We start from the raw sequence: 22199 nt of genomic DNA, 5'->3' as shown, positions 1-22199 counted from the left end.
TTACGGAAAACAGTCATGGTGGTTCCTTGAAAAATTAAAAATAGAACCACAAGCTGGGCATGGTGGCTCATAGCTGTAATCCCAGCATTTTGGGAGGCCAAGGCAGAAGGATTGCTTGAGTCCAGGAGTTTGAGACCAGCCTGGGAATCATAGTGAGACTCTATCTCCACAAAAAATAAAAAATTAGCAGGGCCTGGTGGCCGCACCTGTAGTCCTAGCTCCTCGGGAGGCTGAAGTAGAGGGATTGCTTGAGCCTGGGAGTTCAAGGCTGCATGCAGTGGGCTATGTTTCAGCCACCACACCAGCCTGGGTGACAGAGTAAGACCAAACAAAAGAACTACCATATGATCCAGTAATCCCACTTCTGGGTTTATATCCATAGAAAATGAAATCAGTATGTTGAGGCAGTATCTGCACTTCCATGTTCATTGCAGCATTATTCACAATAGCCAAGATATGAAATCAACCTAAGTGTTTGTGGAAGGATAAATGAATTTTAAAAATGTGGTATATCCAGAGAATGGAATACCATGGAGCCTCAAAAAGGAAGGAAATGTGGTCATTTGGAACAACATGGATGAAGTTGGAGGACATTATGCTAAGTGCAATAAGCCATAATAAGTGAAATAAGACTTTATGCTAAGTGAAAATAAAAAGATAAATATTGCATGATAAAGATATCACTTATATATGGAATCTTAAAAAGCTGAACTCATAGAAGCAGAGTGTAGAATGATAGCGGCTAGGGACTGGTGGGTGGAGGAAATGGGGAGATACTGCTCAGTTATTATTATAGAGCTGTTTTAGTCATGCAAGATGAGTAAGTTCTAGAGATCTAACATACGGCAATTATAGTTAATAATACTGTATTGTATAGTTGAAATTTGCTAAGATAGTAGTTTTTTTTTCTGGGGTGGGGGATGGACTGAGTCTCTCTCTGTCACCAGGCTGGAGTGCAGTGGCGCAATCTCGGCTCACTGCAACCTCTACCTCCCGTGGTTCAAGCGATCCTCCTGCCTCAGCCTCCTGAGTAGCTGGGACTACAGGCATGCACCACCACGCCCAGATAATTTTTTGTATTTTGAGTAGAGACGGGATTTCACCATGTTGGCCAGGATAGTCTCAATCTCTTGACCTCGTGATCTGCCCACCTTGGCCTCCAAAACTGTTGGGATTACAGGCATGAGCCGCTGCGCCCGGCCAAGAGTAAATCTTTTTTTTTTTTTTTTTTGAGACGGAGTCTCACTCTGTCTCCCAGGCTGGAGTGCAGTGACACGAGCTCGGCTCACTATAAGCTCCGCCTCCCGGGTTCACGCCATTCTCCTGCCTCAGCCTCCCGAGTAGCTGGGACTACAGGCGCCCGCCACCGTGCCCGGCTAATTTTTTCTATTTTTTGTGGAGACGGGGTTTCACTGTGTTAGCCAGAATGGTCTCAATCTCCTGACCTCGTGATCCACCCGCCTCAGCCTCCCAAAGTGCTGGGATTACATGCGTGAGCCGCCACACCTGGCCCTGAGAGTAGATCTTCTCACATACACAAAAAGCAAAAAGTTAACTATGTGAAGTGATTAATATGTTCATTAGCTTGATGTAGTGATTATCTTTTTTTTTTTCTTTTTTTGAGACAGGGTCTCACTTTGTCACACAGATTGAAATGCAGTGGTGCAAACCCTGCTCACTGCAGCCTCAACCTCCCAGGCTCCACCAGTCCTCCTGCCTCAGCCTCCCAAGTAGCTGGGAATATAGGTGCATGCCACCATGCCTGGCTAATTTTTTTTTTTTTTTTTTGGATTCTTGCTCTGTCGCCCAGGCTGGAGTGCAGTAGCACAGGTTCACGCCATTCTCCTGCCTCAGCCTCCTGAGTAGCTGGGACTAGAGGCGCCCACCACCACGCCTGGCTATTTTTTGTATTTTTAGTAGAGACGGGGTTTCATCGTGTTAGCCAGGATGGTCTCGATCTCCTGACCTCATGAACCGCCTGTCTTGGCCTCCCAAAGCTCGGCTAATTTTTGTATTTTTTGTAGAAACAGGATTTCGCCATGTTGCCAAGGCTGGTCTTAAACTCCCAGGCTGAAGCAATCCACCCTCCTCAGCCTCCCAAACTGCTGGGATTACAGGCATGAGTCACTGTGACCAGCAGATGTGGTAATTATCTTACAACGTATAGGTTTATCAAAATGTCGTGTTGTTAGTCAGGCATGGTGGTGTACACCTGTAGTCCCAGCTACTCCAGGGAGGTAGAGGCTGCAGTGAGCTATGATTGTGCCACTGTACTCCAGGTTGGGCAACAGAGGGACACCTTATCTTTTTTTTTTTTTTTTTTTGACAGAGTCTCCCTCTGTTGCCCAGGCTGGAGTGCAGTGGGCACTTGGCTCACTACAGCCTCCATGTCCCGGGTTCAAGTGATTCTCCTGTCTCAGCCTCCCGAGTAGCTGGGACCACAGGCGTGTGCCACCACACTCAGCTAATTTTTGTATTTTTAGTAGAGATGCGGTTTTGCCACGTTGGCCAGGCTGGTCTTGAACTCCTGACCTCAGGTGATCTGCTCGTCTCAGCCTCCCAAAGTGCTGGGATTACAGACACAAGCCACCAACATGCCCACCCTGGGAGACCCTATCTCTAAGAAGAAGAAAAAAATTGTATTATTCACAATATGACTTTTTTTTGAGATGGAGTCTTGCTTTATCACCCATGATGGAGTGCAGTGGCGCTATCTTGGCTCACTGCAACCTCCGCCTCCCAGGTTCAAGCAATTCTCCCGCCTTAGCCCCCAGAGTAACTGGGACTATAGGTATGCACCACAATGCCTGGCTAATTTTTTTTTCAAAAATTCATTTTAATTATTCCTTTATACCTATTTTACAAAATAAAGGTAAGACACATTTAAATCCTCCTTGTCCTAATTGGCTACGTTCCTAACTTGTTTTCTATCACTACAGTGAATGCTGCAATTCCCATCAGATGCTGATATAAGAAAAAATAAAATAAAATAGTAATCTCTGCTTCAATGTACAGTTTCCAGAATCTGCCAGAACTGGGGAACTGGGCAACAAGGCGTTCATAAGTCTTCCGTGCTTTGTCTGTAGATTGATTCTGTGCCTCTCGAATGAGAATGCTCCAAGCATCAAGGTCATATGGATTCTCTTCTAATTTCTTTTCCGCTTTCTTCACCTTCTCTGAGACATACTCAGCTGCCCCCTGCCCAGCTGAGCCAGACCGCCAACACCAATCGCCACCACCCACTCAGATATGAATTAAAATGGGCTGCGCCCCTGCCAGCCGAGGAGGAGGTGTGTCTCTAATTTTTGTATTTTTAGTAGAGACGGGGTTTCACCATGTTGCCTAGGATGGTCTCGAACTCCTGACCTCAGGTGATCTGCCTAGGCCTGGCATTACAGGGATGAGCCACTGTGCCTGGCTTGTTTTTGTTATTTCTTTGAGACAGTGTCTTGCTCTGTTGCCCAGGCTGGAGTGCAGTGGCACAATCACAGCTCACTGCAGCCTCGACCTCCCAGGCTCAAGTGATCCTCAATATACTATTGGCATGTGCCACCACACCTAATTTTTTTTTTGCAGGGACAGAGTAATGCCATGTTGCCCAGGCTGGTCTCAAACTCCTGGCCTCAAGAGATCCTCCTGCCTTGGCCTCCCAAAGTGCTGAGATTACAGGCATAAGACATTGTGCACTCATATACACTTTATCAATTACACCTCAGTAACCCTTGAAAACACTTTTAATTTAAAAATAGTCAGGTACAGTGGCTCATGCCTGTATCCCAGCACTTCGGGAGGCCAAGGTGGATGAATCAGGTCAGGAGTTCAAGAACAGCGTGGCCAACATGGCAAAATCCATCTCTATTAAAGATACAAAAATTACGTATTAAAAAAATACAAAAATTACTCAGGCGTGGTGGTTCATGCCTATAATCCCAGCTACTTGGGAGGCTGAGGCATGAGAATCTCTTAAGCCCAGGAGGCAGAAGTTGCAGTGAGCTGAGATCACGTCACTGCACTCCAGCCCAGATGATGGAGCAAGACTCTGTCTCAAAAAGAGAAAAAAAGGTCAGGCGTGGTGTCTCATGCCTGTAATCCCAGCACTTTGAGAGGCCAAGGTGGGTGGATCACCTGAGGTCAGGAGTTCGAAACCAGCCTGGCCAACATGGTGAAACCCTGTCTCTACTAAAAATACAAAAAATTAGCCGGGCATGGTGGCGAGCACCTGCAATCCCAGCTACTCAGGAGGCTGGGGCAGGAGAATCGCTTGAGCCCAGAAGGTGGAGGCTGCAGTGAGCCAAGATGGCGCCAGCCTGGGAAATAGAGCGAGACTTGGTCTCAAAATAAAAAAAGAAAAAAGAAAAAAAGTCTCCCCTCAATTTTTTTTTGAGACAGAGTCTCACTCCTTTGTCCAGGCTGGAGTGCAGTGGCACTATCTTGGCTCACTGCAGCCTCCACCTCCCAGGTTCAAGCGATTCTCCTGCCTCAGTCTCCTGAGTAGCTAGGATTGCAGGTGCACACCACCACAATCGGCTAATTTTTGTATTTTTAGTAGAGACCATGTTGGCCAGGATGGTCTCAATCTCCTGACCTCATGATCCACCCGCCTCAGCCTCCCAAAATGCTGGGATTACAGGCGTGAGCCACTGCGCCCGGCCTTAAAATTTTTTTCTGGCCAGGCGCGGTGGCTCACATCTGTAATCCCAGCACTTCAGGAGGCCAAGGCAGGTGGATCACCTGAGGTCAGGAGTTCAAGACAAGCTTGGCTAACACAGTGAAACCCCGTCTCTACTGAAAATACAAAAAATTAGCCAGGCATGGTGGCGGGTGCCTGTAGTCCCAGCTACTCGGGAGGCTGAGGCAGGAGAATGGTGTGAACCCGAGAGACGGAGCTTGCAGTGAGCCAAGATCGCACCACTGCACTCCAGCCTGGGCGACAGAGCAAGACTCTGTCTCAAAAAAAAAATTTTTTTTTTCTTTGAAGTTTTTGTAGAGATGAGGGTCTTGCTGTGTTGCTCAGGCTGGTGTCAAACTCCTGGGCACATGCAATCCTCCTTCTTTGGCCTCCCAAAGTGCTGGGATTACAGGTGTGAGCTACTGTGCCTGGCCAATGAAGCTGTTTTAAAAAAAGAGCTGGGAGTGGCCGGACGCGGTCACTCAAGCCTGTAATCTCAGCACTTTGGGAGGCTGAGGAGGGTGGATCAGCAGGTGAGAGGTTTGAGACCAGCCTGGCCAACGTGGTGAAACCCCTTGTCTATTAAAAAAACAAAAATTAGCTGGGTGTGGTGGTGTGTGCCTGTAATCACAGCTACTCGGGAGGCTGAGGCAGGAGAATCACTTGAACCTGAGAGGCGGAGGTTGCAGTGAACCTAGACTGCACCATTGCACTCTAGCCTGGGCGACACAGCAAGACTCCATCTAAAAAAAAAAAGAAGAGCTGGGAGTAATGGATGTCCCAATTATTTATTGCTATGCTGCAGCAAATGACCACAAAATATAGTGGCTTAAAGCAACAATCATACCATTATATTTCACAATTTTGTGGATCAGGAATTCAGACAGGCTCGGCTGGGTGGGATGTTCAAGGATGGAGGTTTCAAGATGGCTTCACTCTTAACACCTACCACCTTGGCAGGGACAGCTGGGAGGCTGGGCTCCAGTGGGTCCCTGTCCTTCATGCAGATTCTGAGCCTCTTCATGTGGTCTCTCTGGAAGAAAGGTCAGACTTCTTACATCGTGGCTCAGGCTATGAGCGACCAAGGTGGAAGCTGCCAATTCTCTGAAAGGTTAGGCCTGGACCTGGCATAGCATTACTTCTGCCATGCTTTATTAATCAAAGTAGTCATGTTCTGGGAGGAGGGAAAAGGCTGAGTTGGAACCGCCAGGCAGAAGCTATATTGGGAGCTATGATGGCACCAGTGCACTCCAGCCTGGACAACACAGTGAGACCCTGTATCTAAAAATAATAATAACAATGCAAAATAAAAAAGGGAGCCATAATGGGTCCTAAGCAGTTGAGTCTGGGTATACGATGGTTGCGGTGGGCCTTGTGTGGAAGAGTGATGGAAATAATACTGGGTCGGGCATGGTGGCTCATGCCTGTAATCCCAGCACTTTGGGAGGCTGAGGTGGTTGAATCACCTGAGGTCAGGAGTTCGAGACCTGCCTGGCCAACATGGTGAAACCTCGTCTCTACTAAAAATACAAAAATTAGCTGGTGTGGTGGTGCATGCCTGTAATCTCAGCTACTCGGGAGGTTGAGGCAGGAGAATCACTTGAACCTGGGAGGTGGAGGTTGTAGGAAGCCGAGATCGTGCCACTGTACTCCAGCCTGGTGACAGAGCAAGACTCTGTCTCAAAATAAAATAAAATAAAATTAAATTAAATTAAATTAAAAAACACAAAAAAAGGAAGTAATACTGGACAGGGAGTTATGAGAGACTAGAGAGGTCTTCAGCTGTCAGGTTAAGCAGTTAACTTTTCTAGGTAAGAGGGAGTCCTTGAATTCTACAGCAGGGGAATTCAAGGAATGAGTGAAGGACAGGATTAGGTCAAACAAGGATGAATAAATGGCGTAAAAATTTTCAGCTACAAAATCAGGCAGCATTTGGAGAAAGAACCTGGTCAAGCTTAACAGCATGTATTGATTTATATATCTTTTGATTTTTCTGCTTTATTTATTTATTTATTTGAGACAAGTTCTCGCCCTGTAATTCAGGCTGGGGTGCAGTGGCAGGATCTCGGCTCACTGCAACCTCAACCTCCCGGGTTCAAGCGATTCTCCTACCTCAGCCTCCCAAGTATCTGGGATTACAGGCATATATCACCATGCCTGGCTAATTTTTGTATTTTCAGTAGAGACAGGGTTTCACCATGTTGGCCAGGCTGGTCTCGAACTCCTGACCTCAGGTGATCTGCCTGCCTTGATGAGGCACCACGCCTAGCCCTGGATAATTTTTTGTATTTTTTGTAGAGATGGGTTTTCGCCATGTTGCCCAGGCTGGTCTCAAACTCCTGGGCCCAAGCAATCTGCCCTCCTCGGCCTCTCAAAGTGCTGGAATCACAGGCATAAGCCACCATGCCCAGCCTATATTTTAAAAACAACTTTCGTTTTTAACCCTTATTATGAAAGACACAAATTTCATTTTCAAAAATCCAGAATGACAGTTTAGCTTTAAAATGGTTGGCAGCAGGCAGCCACTTTGGGGTCTTGAGCTGGGAATGACAAGAGGCAAGACTGCAACTTTCTGTTATGGAGGGGAAGGAGGATGTGGTTTGTTGTGTGAGATGCTGAGGTCCAGGGGAGGGTAGTGATTAGACAATGACAAACTTAAGGGTCGGCAGGCAGTTTGCAAACCACTCTGCTGAATACCAATTATTACACTTTTTTTTTTGTCTTTTTTTCCCCCCCGCCTTTTTGTGGAGAACAAGGTCTCGCTATATTGCCCAGGCAGGTCTCGAATTCCTGGGCTCAAGCTATCCTCCCGCCTCCGCCTCCGTAAGAGCTGAGATTGCAGACGTGAGCCACTGCACCCGGTGAATACCAGTGATTAAAAAACAGTGAACGGCCGGGAGCTGTGGCTCATCCCTGTAATCCCAGCACTTTGGGAGGCCGAGGTGGGCGGATCACAAGGTCAGAAGATTGAGACCATCCTGGCTAAGATGGTGAAACCCTGTCTCTACTAAAAAATACAAAAAAAATTAGCGGGTCATGGTGACGGACGCCTGTAGTCCCAGCTACTCGGGAGGCTGAGGCAGGAGAATGGCGTGAACCCGGGAGGTGGAGCTTGCAGTGAGCCTACATTGTGCCACTGCACTCCAGCCTGGGCGACAGGGCGATACTCCATCTCAAAAAAACAAAAATAAAAACAAAAACAAAACAAACAAAACAAAAAAAAGGTGAACATTTATAGCTTGGTACTATACTAAGCACTGTACATTTAGTAACTCATTTAACCCTGATGGTCAGGTACCTGTATCATTCCCATTATATGGACTAAAAATTTGAGGCACCGAAGGGTTAAGCAACTTGTCCAAAGCTCCAGTTAAGAGTGGTGGAGTTCTCAAGTCTGTAGTCCCAGCACTTTGGGTGGCTGAGGCAGCAGGATTGCTTGAGGCCAGGAGTTTGAGACCAGCCTGGGCAACACAGTAAGACCTTGTCTCTAAAAAAAAGAAAAAGGGAAAAAAAAAGAAAAAAAGAGTAGTGGAGCTGAAGTGTTAGTTTAGCTGAGTTCTGTAGTTAACCACCAAAGCTAGATATCTACTTTTACCATTTATATGTGTAATTCAAGTTTCTCTATTCTAATTTATAAAGTTCTAGGTGACTAGAGCTCCCATGATATCATCTGACATGTTGCTGTTCTGGACTCAGGGTTGTTGAAAGCAGCTGACACACTCTGTTAATGATTCCAAGGCCAGAGTCAGGCTGGAGTGAAGAGTTGGCCTGGTGTGTAAGAACTCCATCCCCCCCTAACTGGCAGGATGCAGGCAATGATTCAGTAGGTTAGGCTGGTCCCCCCCACCCCATCCCCTCACCCCCTGCCATCGTTCAAAATAGTAATTATGATGTAATGTTTGTTTAATGTTTAAAAAAATACTCTGGTGATTTATGGACTTAAAAATTATCTGAATGCACCCTGAGGATGATGCTGAAAGGTGCAATTTTGACATCAAAACAAGCGAGTGCATCGAATATTTAATTAAAGGATCAGATGAAGAAAGCAGATGCAAAGTCGCTCAGATGGAAATGTGGCCTAACCCCCAACCCAAGGTCTGAGAGAGTGGCAGAAGCTAGTGTCACCTTTGAATACAAAATGGCTACAGACGAATTCAAGAAAGAATGAAAATTTATTGCTTATATAATTTTAGGGCTAGTTTCTTTTTTTTTTTCTTTTTTTACGAGGCGGAGTCTTGCTCTGTCACACAGGCTGGAGTGCAGCGGCAGGATCTCAGCTCACTGCAACCTCTGGGTCCCGGGTTCAAGCAATTCCCCTACCTCAGCCTCCTGAATAGCTGGGATTACAGGCGCCTGCCACCACACGCGGCTAGTTTTTTGTACTTTTAGTTTCTTTTTAGTTAATTATTAAAATACAAGATGATTTATTTTCAGGATTCTTGAAGGCATATAGACTCCCTTTCAAATGTAAATGAGTGGAGGAAAAACTGGAAGCCTGTGTCCTCCTCCTTTGCTAACAAAGGGTGTTTATTAGCTAGGATGGCAATGAAAAATTTAATACAATGTAGTTTACAGCAGTGGACTGTGTCTTTGGCTCCTCATCTGGATGTGTAGCTCTGGCTCCTCATGGATAAGCTGTATAAAGCCTTATCAGATTCAAATACTGTCACTATGCCATATTAAAAAAAATCATTATAGCTATAAGCTGTATTTCTTACACAAGTGGGGTTAAATTGGTTGATTTAAAGATTTCCCTCTTTCCTACCAGTGCTAAAAAATTGTCTTAACCAAAATTAGGAATGTGCTAATTTAACAATTTACACTACAGGCCTGCTTCCTGGCAATGTGCTGTCAATTCAAGAAAAGAAAGAAGGAAAGCTACTTCACAATGAGAAATCAAACCTCACCCCCACTTCTCTCTCTTTCTTTTCTTCCTTTTTTTTTTTTTTTCTCTGAGCAATGGTCCCCAGGAAACAAACCCACAAACCGCTGTCAAGTTTGATTCCTCTTTCTGGAGTTACAGCCTTCCTGCTCCTCGGTGACGGCTCAGCTGACATACCACCTCTGCGACTCGTTTTCAAAATACATGTTGAGTCTTAGGACCAGGAAGACGATTGAGGTTTTTTTTCCTTGTCATCTTTCTTTTCTTTTTCTCTCTTTCTTTTTTTGCTGGTGAGTGGGGCCATACTAAGAGGGAGACAGCAGGTCTGGGCCATCCCTCTTCTGACCCTCTGGGGCCATCTTCCTTCTGGCAATTCTCTTCCCCCATCTGTTTTCCTCTTGTTTTTGTTTTTTAAAAGAGAAGGAAAAACAATCAAAGAAAGGAAAAGAAACGAAACAAAACAAAATTACATGAAACATCTCTATGGCAAGACCAGTATGGTAGAAAATTATGGTAAAAAATTATAGGAGTGCATTGATTCATATGAGTATTTCATGTTTCTACACAGGTCTCAAATTATGGAAGAAATACATTGTTTACGCAAGAGATGGTGGCATGAAAGCTTCCTCTTTAATTTTTAAATTATACAAAGTTTGCTTCTTCGTTTGGCAAAGGAGGGACTCTGTTTTGGTCTTACTTGATCAATAATTTTTCACTCCTCACAAATTTCAGAAAATGTTCACTGATCTTCGTTTTGCGCCAGGTGCTGAGGAGGGAGCTCTGGGGGCAGCTGAGGGCTTAGGCATTCCTGGTGGGGCTGCCATGTTATTCCTCAGCCTGGGAAATGCTCCCATCTCAGGACAGCACCCTGGCACCCGAGATGGCTTCATCCTTTTGGAGAGGTACTTCTGCAGCTTCCTAGGGCCATCAGCACATGTGTCCAGCTGGGTTGATTTAAGAGCTCTTTCCAGGGTGATCTTCCCATGGATTCCAATGAGCAAAACCAGAGGAGCTGGGGAGGTCCGTGTAGTGTATTTTTAAATTTCTCCATCTTTATGATCCAGGCATATTTATGCAGGTTGAACACCGAGGTGTTTTTTTAAATTGCTTATCGAAGTATAATTTAAACAGTGAAATCGTGCACAGATCTTAAAGGGCATTTATAAGTTTTGACAAATGTACATACACGGCAATCTATTTTTATTTCACCACCCCAGAAGTTTCCTTCATGCCCTTTCCCAGTCAATACCTCCTCATCCCCAAGGGTACTTTTCCTCTCCCCATAGCTTAGTTCTGTCTGTTCTAGAATTTCCTGGAAATGGAATCACACAATATGAACTCTTTTGTGTTTGGCTTCTTTCTCCCAACACGATGTTTTTGAGTCATCAGGTTGTTGCCTGTACCAGGTTAAATAGGATATCACTAAAAGTGAGATAGTGTTAAGAAGGGGACAATTTTTACCCCATTGGCCTCCAGGCCAGATATTACCTAAATCCTGGTAAGTGGCCCTCCTTGCCCTTCCAAGTGAGTCTCTCTCCAGGGCCATGCAAGTTCCTCTCCCAGAACCGCTCAGGCGGCCTCGGGCACCACCCAGATGGCTGCGGGGCCATCACCAGGTCGCCTCCCCAGAACAGCTGCCCCCTGCTTCCCCCTAGCCCCATTAAAACTCAAAAGGGAACTCTGGCCCCTCTGCCGATCAGAATTCAGACTCGCTTAATTCCATGCATCCAACTGCACACAACCGTGTGATGTTTTGGTGATCAGATATGCAGAGTTCTTTAAAAAACGTAAAAAGAAAAAAAGAAAAGGTGGGTAAAAACCGAGATCTCCCGGGCAGTAGGTATGTCTCGGTTGAGCAAGGGATTCAGAATGAGATCTTTTCTTTTCTTTTTTAAATAAACGGAAGAGTCGTTCTCTGCTCCTCGCTCAGAAGGTTTCAAAGGTCGTCACACTGAAGCCCGGGGGCGTTCATCTCCCCAGCGGCCGGGAGAAGGGAGGAGGTTGGAGGGAGGAGGGAGGGAGCACACAAAAGCGGGCCGTGCTGAGAGGGCTAATGTTTCCTGTTTGCCTGGAGCCCCCTCCCCTGCCTCCCCTCCCCCAGCCCCCTCCCAGCACTCGGGCGGAAGTGAGTTTGCTCCTTTGGAGATTAAAAGGATTCCGAATTCCGATCAGTCCCAATAACCGGCGTACTGAAGAGAAGAGGAGGAGGAGGAGGAGGAGGAGGAGGAGGCAGAGGCGGCAAAGCAGAGAAAGAGGGGGCGCGCGCGCGCGCACGCAACCCGAATTGGGGGAGTTGTGCAAAGCCCCAGGAGGCCGGGGCACGGCGGGAGCAAAGCTCGGTAGGCGCAGCGCGGCCGAGGCCACCCGCGTCCGGATCGGCGACTCCTTTCAGAAAGAAGATGACGCGGGCGCGAGCCGGCGGCGTTGGCCACGCGGCTCCCGAGCTCGCCGCGCGGGGCTGTTGCCGGTTCCACTGATTCCAGCGCGCCCGAGAGGAGCCTCCATCCCCGAGGCTCGGGATCGGAGGGGGGACCAAGGCGAGGGCGAAATGGCCCGATGACAAAGGAAATGTGATCCCCCTTCTCTGCCAAGGTTTCAGAGAGGACGGACGTGAGGAGGAGGAGGGGCGCAGGGCGCGCGCGGAGCTCGGATAGCATTGCACGACGGCCCGCGCGGAGCGGGTACATCTAATATCTTCCTGCCGATGAATAATTCAGGGCGGCCCGCGGGGACCTGCGGCCCCGCGCGCTAAGCCGAAGGGGAAGGAGCGTGCGGGAGGCGCCCAGGCCAGGCGAGGCGGGGGCACGAGGGCTCCGGGCCGCGTGGGGCGCGCGTGCGTGTTAAGCGCGGGCAGCCGCGGCCCGGCTGGGCAGGCGCGCGGGAGACTCGAGGCGCGTGGGACGCGCGTGCGTACTGCACGCGTGCGGCCGCGGCTGGGCCACCACGAGCTGCAGCTGCTGCGGGGCCCACCGCCCTGCAGGGGAGGCCGTGCCTGGCCGTGCGCAAGCCCCAAGCGCAGCACGCCGGGCCACCCAGGAGCCCCTGGCCGCCGCGTCATGCGGCGAGTCGGCCGACGTCGCGCGGGGAGACACCGGCTTGGCGACGCGCCGCTCCCGCCTTTACTAGTTTGGGGCGCCTTCCCCTCCCAAGAACAGACTAAATCCGTTTAAAGAAAAGCAACGCACCAAATACTCGTTGAACCAAATTCTGCTCTCGCCAGGACTGGGACTGCACAGCGAACTCTCCTTTTGGGAACTCCTTTCGGCTATCGCGAAGCGAAGCCCCAGCTGCTCCAGGGAGTCTTCCGACCTCCCTGCCCCCGCTCGCCCCTCGCCTGTCGGGGCTTGTTCCGGCGTTCCCTCTTCGGAAGGCACGCGGCCCCCAAGTTATCCGGAGGAATCTGTCGCCGCTGGATAGGGGCATTTAATGCCTGCAGTGTCGGGGGTGGCAGCGCTCGGGCCGGACGTGGCGAGGCCAAGCGGGCAGCGCTGCTCTGGTGCCGGCTCCCGGATTGCAGGCCTAATCGATGCATTTTTCTGAGTGAGTCGGTGACTCCCCCACCCACCTCGTCCGCTCTCTCCTCCTCCTCCTCCTCTTCCTCTCTGGTCTCCTCCCTCCTCCGGGCTGGGTTGCAAATGGCTTCGTTCCCCGAGACCGATTTCCAGATCTGCTTGCTGTGCAAGGAGATGTGCGGCTCGCCGGCGCCGCTCTCCTCCAACTCGTCCGCGTCGTCGTCGTCCTCGCAGACGTCCACGTCGTCGGGGGGCGGCGGCGGGGGCCCTGGGGCGGCGGCGCGCCGCCTACACGTCCTGCCCTGCCTGCACGCCTTCTGCCGCCCCTGCCTCGAGGCGCACCGGCTGCCGGCGGCGGGCGGCGGCGCGCCGGGAGAGCCGCTCAAGCTGCGCTGCCCCGTGTGCGACCAGAAAGTAGTGCTAGCCGAGGCGGCGGGCATGGACGCGCTGCCTTCGTCCGCCTTCCTGCTTAGCAACCTGCTTGACGCGGTGGTGGCCACTGCCGACGAGCCGCCGCCCAAGAACGGGCGCGCCGGCACTCCGGCGGGAGCGGGCGGCCACAGCAACCACCGGCACCACGCTCACCACGCGCACCCGCGCGCGTCCGCCTCCGCGCCGCCACTCCCGCAGGCGCCGCAGCCGCCCGCGCCTTCCCGCTCGGCGCCCGGCGGCCCGGCCGCTTCCCCGTCGGCGCTGCTGCTCCGCCGGCCTCACGGCTGCAGCTCGTGCGATGAGGGCAACGCAGCTTCTTCGCGCTGCCTCGACTGCCAGGAGCACCTGTGCGACAACTGCGTCCGAGCGCACCAGCGCGTGCGCCTCACCAAGGACCACTACATTGAGCGCGGCCCGCCGGGTCCCGGTGCCGCGGCAGCGGCGCAGCAGCTCGGGCTCGGGCCGCCCTTTCCCGGCCCGCCCTTCTCCATCCTCTCAGTGTTTCCCGAGCGCCTCGGCTTCTGCCAGCACCACGACGACGAGGTGAGTGCGTGGGGGCGTGTGTTTGTGTCCATCGGATAACTGCATGTGTGCTCGACAGGGTCTCCCGGCCGGTCCCACAGCGAGGGGAGGAGGCCCTCTCCGGATTTCTTTGTATTTCCTTTGGCTACGTGGCAGTCCTTGCTACCAAAGTAGATCATGACCTGGGAAGTATGTGGAAGTGGATTCTGTGTACGTGTCGCGAGGGGCCCCGAAAAATCCCATAGCGTGGGGTCCTCCCTTTTCCGATTTTAATTTCTGTTTAGCAAAACGCGGCAATCGTCTTCAGTTAGGCGTGAGTTGGCAAGAGATAGGTGTGTGTGTTTGTGTAGACGTGGCCTGCTCTTGTGGGCACACCAGAGGCCTCCCAACGTGCTGAGAAGGCGCTCCTTTATTTTCAGATTTTTGTTTGGAAAACTCATAGATTGTTGCCTTTAAAATGGGGCGTGAGCCCGGAAGAGATGGTTGTGTGGGTGAGTGCGTGGAGTTTGTGTGCCTCCGTAGACCTGGTTTCCACGTGCGCACTGGTGAGGGGAAGACTGGTTTTTTTGTTGTTGGGACGGCATGGCAGTCCTTGCCTCCTTATGTTGGGTAAGAGTGGGAGCGTCTGTGGATCTTTGAGGGCCAAGGGCCCCCAGTCTTAAGCCCTTCTGTCTCCGCGGCTGCTTCCTATATTGTTTAAAATGCGTGTTCTGGCCCCTGAATTCTCCTAGCGTGAAATCGCCGTTCGTGGGCCCACGGCTGCACCCCGAGATAGAAGCGGAATAAGGGGACGACGTTACCTTCACCCGCCTGAGTCTCTTGGGCCGCGCCCGCCTGCCCCGACTCCAAGCCCTACAGGAACCGGTTTCCCTGGTTAGGAGGTATCCACCCGGCTCAACCAGGGGCTCGACTTCCTTGGAAAACACCAAGGCAGCCGTGCGCTGCTGGAACGCCGGAGTGCAAAGACTCTTAGGGCTACATCGCAACCCTCGGGCTCGATTTCGCCCTTTGGGCTGTCGAGTAAACTTTTGCTTATTTTTCACACGGTGGGACCCCTTTCTCCTTTCCACTTTGGTATTACGCGAGTGTCGTTTTCTCCCCCGAACCCAATAAAGGCAGGCCAAAAGTCATGAGAAGCGGGCTCTTGCCGAGGGGGTCGGTGACTTAGGCGATATACCTGTAGACCGGTGGGAGAGGGTGTGGGTGAAAGTCTTGACTTAGAGCGTAAGCTGGAGACTGCAGAGGCTTGAAAAGCCATAGTGGGGGTCGTGGCCTGTGTGAGCTGGAGAGTGGGTACCGAGCACCGCAAAGGTGAGCCCAGCGCCGCCGCCTTTTCCACTCCTAACCTGTTATTTGGGGAGGAGGGCGGAGCTGTTTATTGCCTGATGCCTTTAGCTGGCTTCTCCTGTTGGAAAAAAGTTGAAATTCTAATCTACTTGTTGTAGGCATCTCCTTTTAAAAGGTTTCTTCTAGGTAAGAAACTAGGGGGCAGTTATCTTTTTTTTCCCGTTTTTAAACTTTGAATGGACTCCTAGTTTTAATATACTATGGGTTCATGTTCTTTCATCACTTTTAGAAAAATGAGTGATTGAGGTAAATACCGATCCAAATCCCAGGAACAGAAAAATGGAGCCAATTCACTTGGAGATTGGGATCAAGTGCAGGGCGAGCAGAATGGGGTTGAAACCAGGAGTTTCCCCTCCTGAGAGGTGTTTTTAATGTCAGTTTATATTTCCAGTTAAAGATACACCTATATTTTATTTGGGCTGAAACAGTAGATGCTCAGTGTTGGCAGACTTGTAAAAGATTTATTCACTTTTAAAATTAGAAAACCTTTCAAACTGCATTGGGGAGTGTGAATTGAGAAGTGAAGCTCTCCAGTCACCCTGGGAGGTACTCGGAAGCTCTTCAAATTCACTTTTTAGCATGTGCAATGTCAGGTTGAAGTAACTAATAATCCTTAACATAAAATTTGCTCAGTTTTGAGCAAGATTCTACTTGCTCTCTTTAGCTTTTCATTAAAAACGTTTTGGAAATTAATTGGCCCTTTTATTCATTCCTGGATTTAGAACGCTAGAAATTTGAGATTAAAGGTGACAAACCAGTGTTCTGAGTAGAAGACTAAAGTGTCAGGAGAGACAGCAGTAACAGGTAGTGAGGTTCATAAACGGTTCCACCCACAGCTTAAATAATTCCTTTTCTTTGAAGGAAGTTAACAATTTGAGAATATTGTTCCTTTAAAAAATCATCCCTCTCTGGCTGGGAAGGAGCTTTAGGACATTTGGAGGATGATAGACTGACCCATATCTGGGTCAGTCAGTGTATCTGCGATACACTGAAATGCCTAAATCCACATATTTTAATGTGTATACTGCCTACCTCAGTTTTTAAGATGAGCTCCTTAACTGAGTTGCTTCCCTTGTCAACAGGCTCCGTTAAATAATTCAGAGTAGCACCTTTTCCTTATAGTGACTGAGGCCACCTGACCTTGGGAAGGAGGGCCCAAACACCCTACCCCAGCCTGCAGGGTCTCTCGCCTAGGGGGATTTTCTTCCTTAAGCATCCCCTTGGAAGTGCCTTCTTAGAATTGGCAAGTAAGGTGTCTTGTCTGAGCAATTGGCTTTAAACTGTAATTATGATAACCTGGAAATCTTTGGGTTTTCCAACGAAATAATGAGGCTTGCTGCTACTCTTTTATTTGGCTTATTTCAACAACATAGTTGGGGCTTTTCACTAGTTCTGTGCCTCCAGAGTCCGAAAGGCCTGCAGGCTCAGTGGCCCAGCCAGCATCCGGGCGGGGAATCCGAGGCGAGGAATCCGAGGTCGACGTCCCCGAAACAGCTGGCCGCGGGCCCGCTGCGTGCCGCGGGTCCCGGGAGAGGCGGACGCAGGTAGAGTCGCCGCGGGCCTGCGCCGCCGCCCGGCCAGCCCGGAGCCTGCCTCGGCTCTGGGGACGTGGCCTGGCCGGCGGCTGCTCTTCTCCCCGCAAGCACTCGCTGGGGTGTTCACGGCCGCTCTGGTCATGGAGAAGGGTCTTCGCTTGAGTTTTGGGGGAAGAGTTTCACAACTAGGGAGTTGTGAGTGCAGCTCCAGCAAGTGGCCCTTTAGTGTTGTTTTGCTTTTGGCATATAGAACGTGAGCCCTTTGCAGCCTTGGAGGCGACACCGGCAGCAGAAATCCTGGGTGTGTTGTGTGCCTAAGCTGGGCGTCAGGATTCTGTGACTGGCGGGAAGTTGAGCAGGGTTTGAACCCAGGAAAGCCTCTGTCACTAGCGGTGAGGGGCAGTGGGGGTGACATTGTTGCCACCTGGAAAACATTGTAGCCCGCCCCACCCGAGGATGGCAATATTGTTCTCAGGCAGGTCTGGGGGTGGCGTTTTCTGGAGTCTGGTTGGAAAAAGGGGTGCAGGTGTTGGTAGAATCCTTGCGATCCCTGTATTGGGCTTTAAAATGCCTCCTGAAGAGAAAAGTTCTAGAATTCCAACCTGATTTGACCCTGAACATTGAGCACTCCTGGGACTGTCTCCTGGCAGGAAACTTAAAGTGGCTTCAGACACTTGGAACAAGGAGGTTTGCTGCCTAAAATAATCGGTTGTTGTGTGAATTTGTTTTGTGTATTGTAAGTCATATTGTAAATGGGACTGTACCTGTATTCAGCACCAGAATACATATTCAGCACCAGAATACATATTCTCTGTTCCCAAAGTCTAAGTTTTTTCAGGTCTGCATATACTCAGTGTATGCATGCTTATTTTAAAATTATATTCATGTTTTTGCGTAAATTATAAAACCCATACCAAAATATTTTTAAAAGCATAATACAAATTTCCCACTTACACTGCAAGTCGAAGTAATTCTCTTTTTAAAGGTGCGAAAAGATATAGCTAAAGAACCACTTGCCTATCTTTTCCGTCTTTAGAGGCGATCAGATGTAACTAAGTTGGTGAAATTTATGATAAACTGAGAATTTCTACCAGAAATTGGGATTTTAATTGGAATCCAATTGATTCATATTAATTTCAACAGCTTTTTACAAAATTTTTTTTAAAGTAAGGATAAGGAGAGAAAGTGAACGGAAATGGGTATTATAGTATTTCTGTTACCTGCCTTCAACCTGCTCTACACTACTGGGTGAATGTGTCCTCTGAGTGCAGACATCTCACCTACTGGCTGGAAAACCAAACTTAACGTGCCTTGAAAATAATTACAGAGGTTGCTGCTTTGAATCCAGTTCAGCAGGTAGACATTGGGAAGCCTATTGAATTCAGAAAATGCTTGATAAAAATATATGGGAGGGAAATGTTCATTATTGGTATGTTAATTGCTTAGCCTTTGTGGGCTTAAGGTATTTCCATTAAAGTGCATAGGAATGGATTTTTCAACATGGACCCTCAGGAAGTGGGCCACGGCTAGTTTGGCAAGCCTGTGCTGATGAGGTTGCCTTGAAGGCATAACCTGTCATAAACTGTGCTAGTAATATGGAGGCTGTTGTGGTATCAGCACTGTCTGGGAAACCTTTTGTGATTATTTGTTCAGTTTCCTTCCTTTACAAAGATAAACTATAGTGGTTTTAGTGGTTTGGGGATTGCATAGATTTGATACAAGATTTGTATTTCCAATTCTAGGAATATACATTTTGGAAGACAAGATATTTGGGGAAAAAACGGTACTTTTTCTAGACTTCCAGTTCTTCATTTGACAATAGTATTTGTTCTTTATCATTGACATTGTTTTCAAAGTGAAATAGTTGTACTTGAAATGGGGAAACCCAGGAGGCGGAGGTTGCGGTGAGCCGAGGTGAGGTTGCGGTGAGCCGAGGTGAGGTTGCGGTGAGCCGAGGTGAGGTTGCGGTGAGCCGAGGTGAGGTTGCGGTGAGCCGAGGTTGCGGTGAGCCGAGGTTGCAGTGAGCCGAGATCATGCTATTGCATTCCAGCCTGGGTGACGGAGCGAGACTGTCTAAAAAGATACAGGGAAATCTTCCTAAAAGTGTTTGAAGAGGGTCAGGTGTGGTGGCTAACGCCTGTAATCCCAGCACTTTGGGAGGCCGAGGCGGGCAGATCACGAGGTCAAGAGATCGAGACCATCCTGGCCAACGTGGTGAAATTCTGTCTCTACTAAAAATACAACAAAAATTAGCCAGGCATGGTGGCGCGTGCCTGTAGTCCCAGCTACCTGGGAGGCTGAGGCAGGAGCATTGCTTAAACTGGGGAGGTGGAGGCCGCAGTGAGCCGAGATCGTGCCGCTGCACTCCAACCTGGGCGACAGTGAGACTCGTCTCAAAAAAAGAAAAAAAAAAAGGTGTTGAAGATTGGATAAAAATTGCCATTTCCCATCTATTTCTCCCTCCCATTGTATTATAGCTACTTACTTAATACTTTTATTTAGTCCTTTTCTTTTTTTCTGAGATGGAGTTTCACTCTTGTTGCCCAGGCTGGAGTGCGGTGGTGCAATCTTGGCTCACTACAACCTCCACCTCGCGGGTTCAAGTGATTTTCCTGCCTCAACCTCCCAAATAACGGGGATTACAGGCGCTCATCACCTTGCCCGGCTAATTTTTTTTTCTTCTTTTTTTTTTTTTTAAAGTAGAGACGGGGTTTCACCATATTGGCCAGGCTTGTCTCTAACTCCTGACCTCAGGTGATCCACCTGCCTTGGCCTCCCAAAGGGCTGGGGTTGATTACAGGTAAGAGCCACCGCGCCTGGCTCTAGTCCTTTTCTTAAGGCTGAGTCTCACTCTTTCCAGGCTGGAGTGCAGTTGTACAGCTTCTTAAAGCCTTGACTTCTCAGGCTTAAGAGATCCTCCTGGCTGTGTCTCTCAAGTAGCTGGGACTACAGGCTCTAGCCACCACACCTGGCTAATTTTTGTAATTTTTATGGAGATGGTCTTTCGCCATGTTGCCCAGGCTGGTCTCGAACTCCCAAGCTCAAGCGACCTGCCTACCTAGGCCTCCCAAAATGCTGGGATTTCAGGCATGAGCTACCTGGCTGGGCTAGATAGTCCTCTTCTTTTCTTTTCTTTTTTTCTTGAGACGGAGTCTCGCTGTGTCACCCAGGCTGGAGTTCAGTGGTGCTATCTCGGCTCACTGCAACCTCCGCCTCCCTGGTTCAAGCAATTCTTCTGCCTCAGCCTCCTAAGTAGCTGGGACTACAGTCGTGTGCCACCATGCCCGGCTAATTTTTGTATTTTTAGTGGAGACGGTGTTTCACCATGTTGGCCAGGCTGGTCTTGAGCTCCTGACCTCAAGGTGATCTGCCTGCCTCGACCTCCCAAAGTGCTGGGATTCAGGTGTGAGCCACCGTGCCTGGCCCTTAGGTAGTCCTTTTCTAGAAGGATCTCAGGAGGCTAAAATGTCTAGTTTCCTCAAGTACTACTTAATATGGATGTAACTTTCTCCTCACATGTAAAATTATGAGCATAATTGGGCTTTATGTCTTTTCACTGAAAAAAGGAACTAATAATTGTGCATATATAGTAAGGGAGTTAGCTCTTGTGGAAGCTGTCAATGAAGTGAAATGGCTAAAATGCTTTTTTTTAAGTGGTTTGCCAGGGTAAAACGTGTTTATAAATTTTTCTGGTTCAAGAGAAATTTTCATTAAATTCTGTAGCTCTAAAATTTAACCCCCTCTGAGTTATTTCTGGTGCTAAAAGTCACATGGTTTGCCATTTCTCCATCCAGTTCTCTACACAGGGCAAGGTTTATTTTGTCTGTATTCATTCTTAGCAAATAAAGCACCATTTCATTGTCATTTTTGACACAGGCAAAAGGGTGAGATGAATTCTACACTATGCAGGCAGTTGCAAAATATTGCTTCCCCCCTTTTCCCACTCCCACCCATAAAACTAATAAAGGTTAAAGGCCTGGCTCACTAAGGCTGTTTTTAGCTATCTCTGACATTTTGGAAGAGAGCAAGAGAAAGATAATGATAAAGAATTAGTTGCCTTAAGGGAGCAAGATGCCACCCATTGAAGCCTACTCTGTTACCGCTTTTCTTCTTGACCTTTTAAGCATTGTGGCTTGCAAGAGTAAGCTTGATCCATCTTTCCTCTAAAGCTGATGTGACCTCCTGCTTGTTCAATATTAAATTATTCCCCTCCTTTTGAGGTTTTGTCTATACTCACAAACTGAGTTGACTGAAACCAGATTGACTGTTTTGATTGACAAGACTCTGACTTGTCAACCTAAAAAGTGGGAGGAGTAGGGGGCCTAGTGGTGTCCCTTTACATTTGAAACTGTTTGACTTAAACGATATTCCAAAGTAAATCTTTGCCTCTCCCATGCCATCTCTTGCCTTCCTCATGCTATAGATAAATGCAGTTTGCTTACAACTGGCTTTGAAGGTAGAATGAAATGAAATGGGGAAGATCCCACTCAACTCCCATCCAGGCAGGGTGCGGTGGCTCACGCCTGTAATCCCAGCACTTTGGGAGGCTGACGTGGGCAGATCACATAAGGCCTAGAGTTCGAGACCAGCCTACCAACATGGTGAAACCCCATCTCTACTAAAAATACAAAAATTAGCCGGACGAATCCCAGCTACTGAGGCTGAGGCAGGAGAATCACTTGAGCGTGGGAGGCGGAGGTTGCAGTGAGCCAGGCTCGTGCCATTGCACTCCAGTCTGGGTGATAGAACAAGACTATGTCTCAAAAACAAGCTCCCATCCAAACCTGAGTTTTAGAGATACTCATATTAGACTTAGGCTAATAGGTTTTTTTGTCATCTTTACTGTAGATTTTCTGCTAACCTAGATGGTTCCTAACCGGAACTTTAATTCCCATCAGGTGAGTTTTTTTTTTTTTTTTTTTTGAGAGGGAGTCTTGCTCTGTCACCCAGGCTGGAGTGTAGTGGCACCATGTTGTTCAGGCTGGTCTCAAACTCCTGACCTCAAGTGATCCACCCACCTCGGCCTCCCAAAGTGCTGGGATTACAGGTGTGAGCCACCACACCCAGCCAGGTGAGTTTTTTGTTTTTGTTTTTGTTTTTTTGTTTTTTTTTTTGAGGCGGAGTCTTGCTCTGTCCCCCAGGCTGGAGTGCAGTGGTGCGATCTCAGCTCACTGCAAGCTCCACCTCCTGGGTTCACGCCATTCTCCTGCCTCAGCCTTCCGAGTAGCTGGGACTACAGGCACCCGCCACCACGCCTGGCTAATTGTTTTTGTATTTTTAGTAGAGACGGGGTTTCACCA

General features: G+C 48.8%; 2 protein-coding genes across 2 annotated transcripts in view; one reads left to right on the top strand and one right to left on the bottom strand.

Moving 5' to 3' along the window:
• Positions 1-8824: 8824 nt before the first annotated feature.
• On the bottom strand, positions 8825-12398 carry LOC100446670 (uncharacterized). Its single transcript, XM_054552432.2, has one exon. It carries the CDS (start codon positions 12236-12238, stop codon positions 11720-11722), a length of 519 nt encoding a protein of 172 aa, XP_054408407.2. The 5' UTR covers positions 12239-12398; the 3' UTR covers positions 8825-11719.
• The window catches only part of TRIM71 (tripartite motif containing 71), a 79091-nt gene continuing 69146 nt past the window's right edge, over positions 12255-22199 (top strand). Inside the window, exon 1 of the mRNA XM_003776291.5 lies at positions 12255-14038. Within this exon, the coding sequence (XP_003776339.5) occupies positions 13187-14038 (852 nt within the window). The 5' untranslated portion in view covers positions 12255-13186. The remainder of the gene's footprint in view (positions 14039-22199) is intronic.

The sequence above is a fragment of the Pongo abelii genome, chromosome 2 (genome assembly GCF_028885655.2).
Source record: "Pongo abelii isolate AG06213 chromosome 2, NHGRI_mPonAbe1-v2.0_pri, whole genome shotgun sequence".
In the NCBI taxonomy this organism is placed as follows: domain Eukaryota; kingdom Metazoa; phylum Chordata; class Mammalia; order Primates; family Hominidae; genus Pongo; species Pongo abelii.
This window is presented reverse-complemented; position numbering and strand designations above follow the sequence as displayed.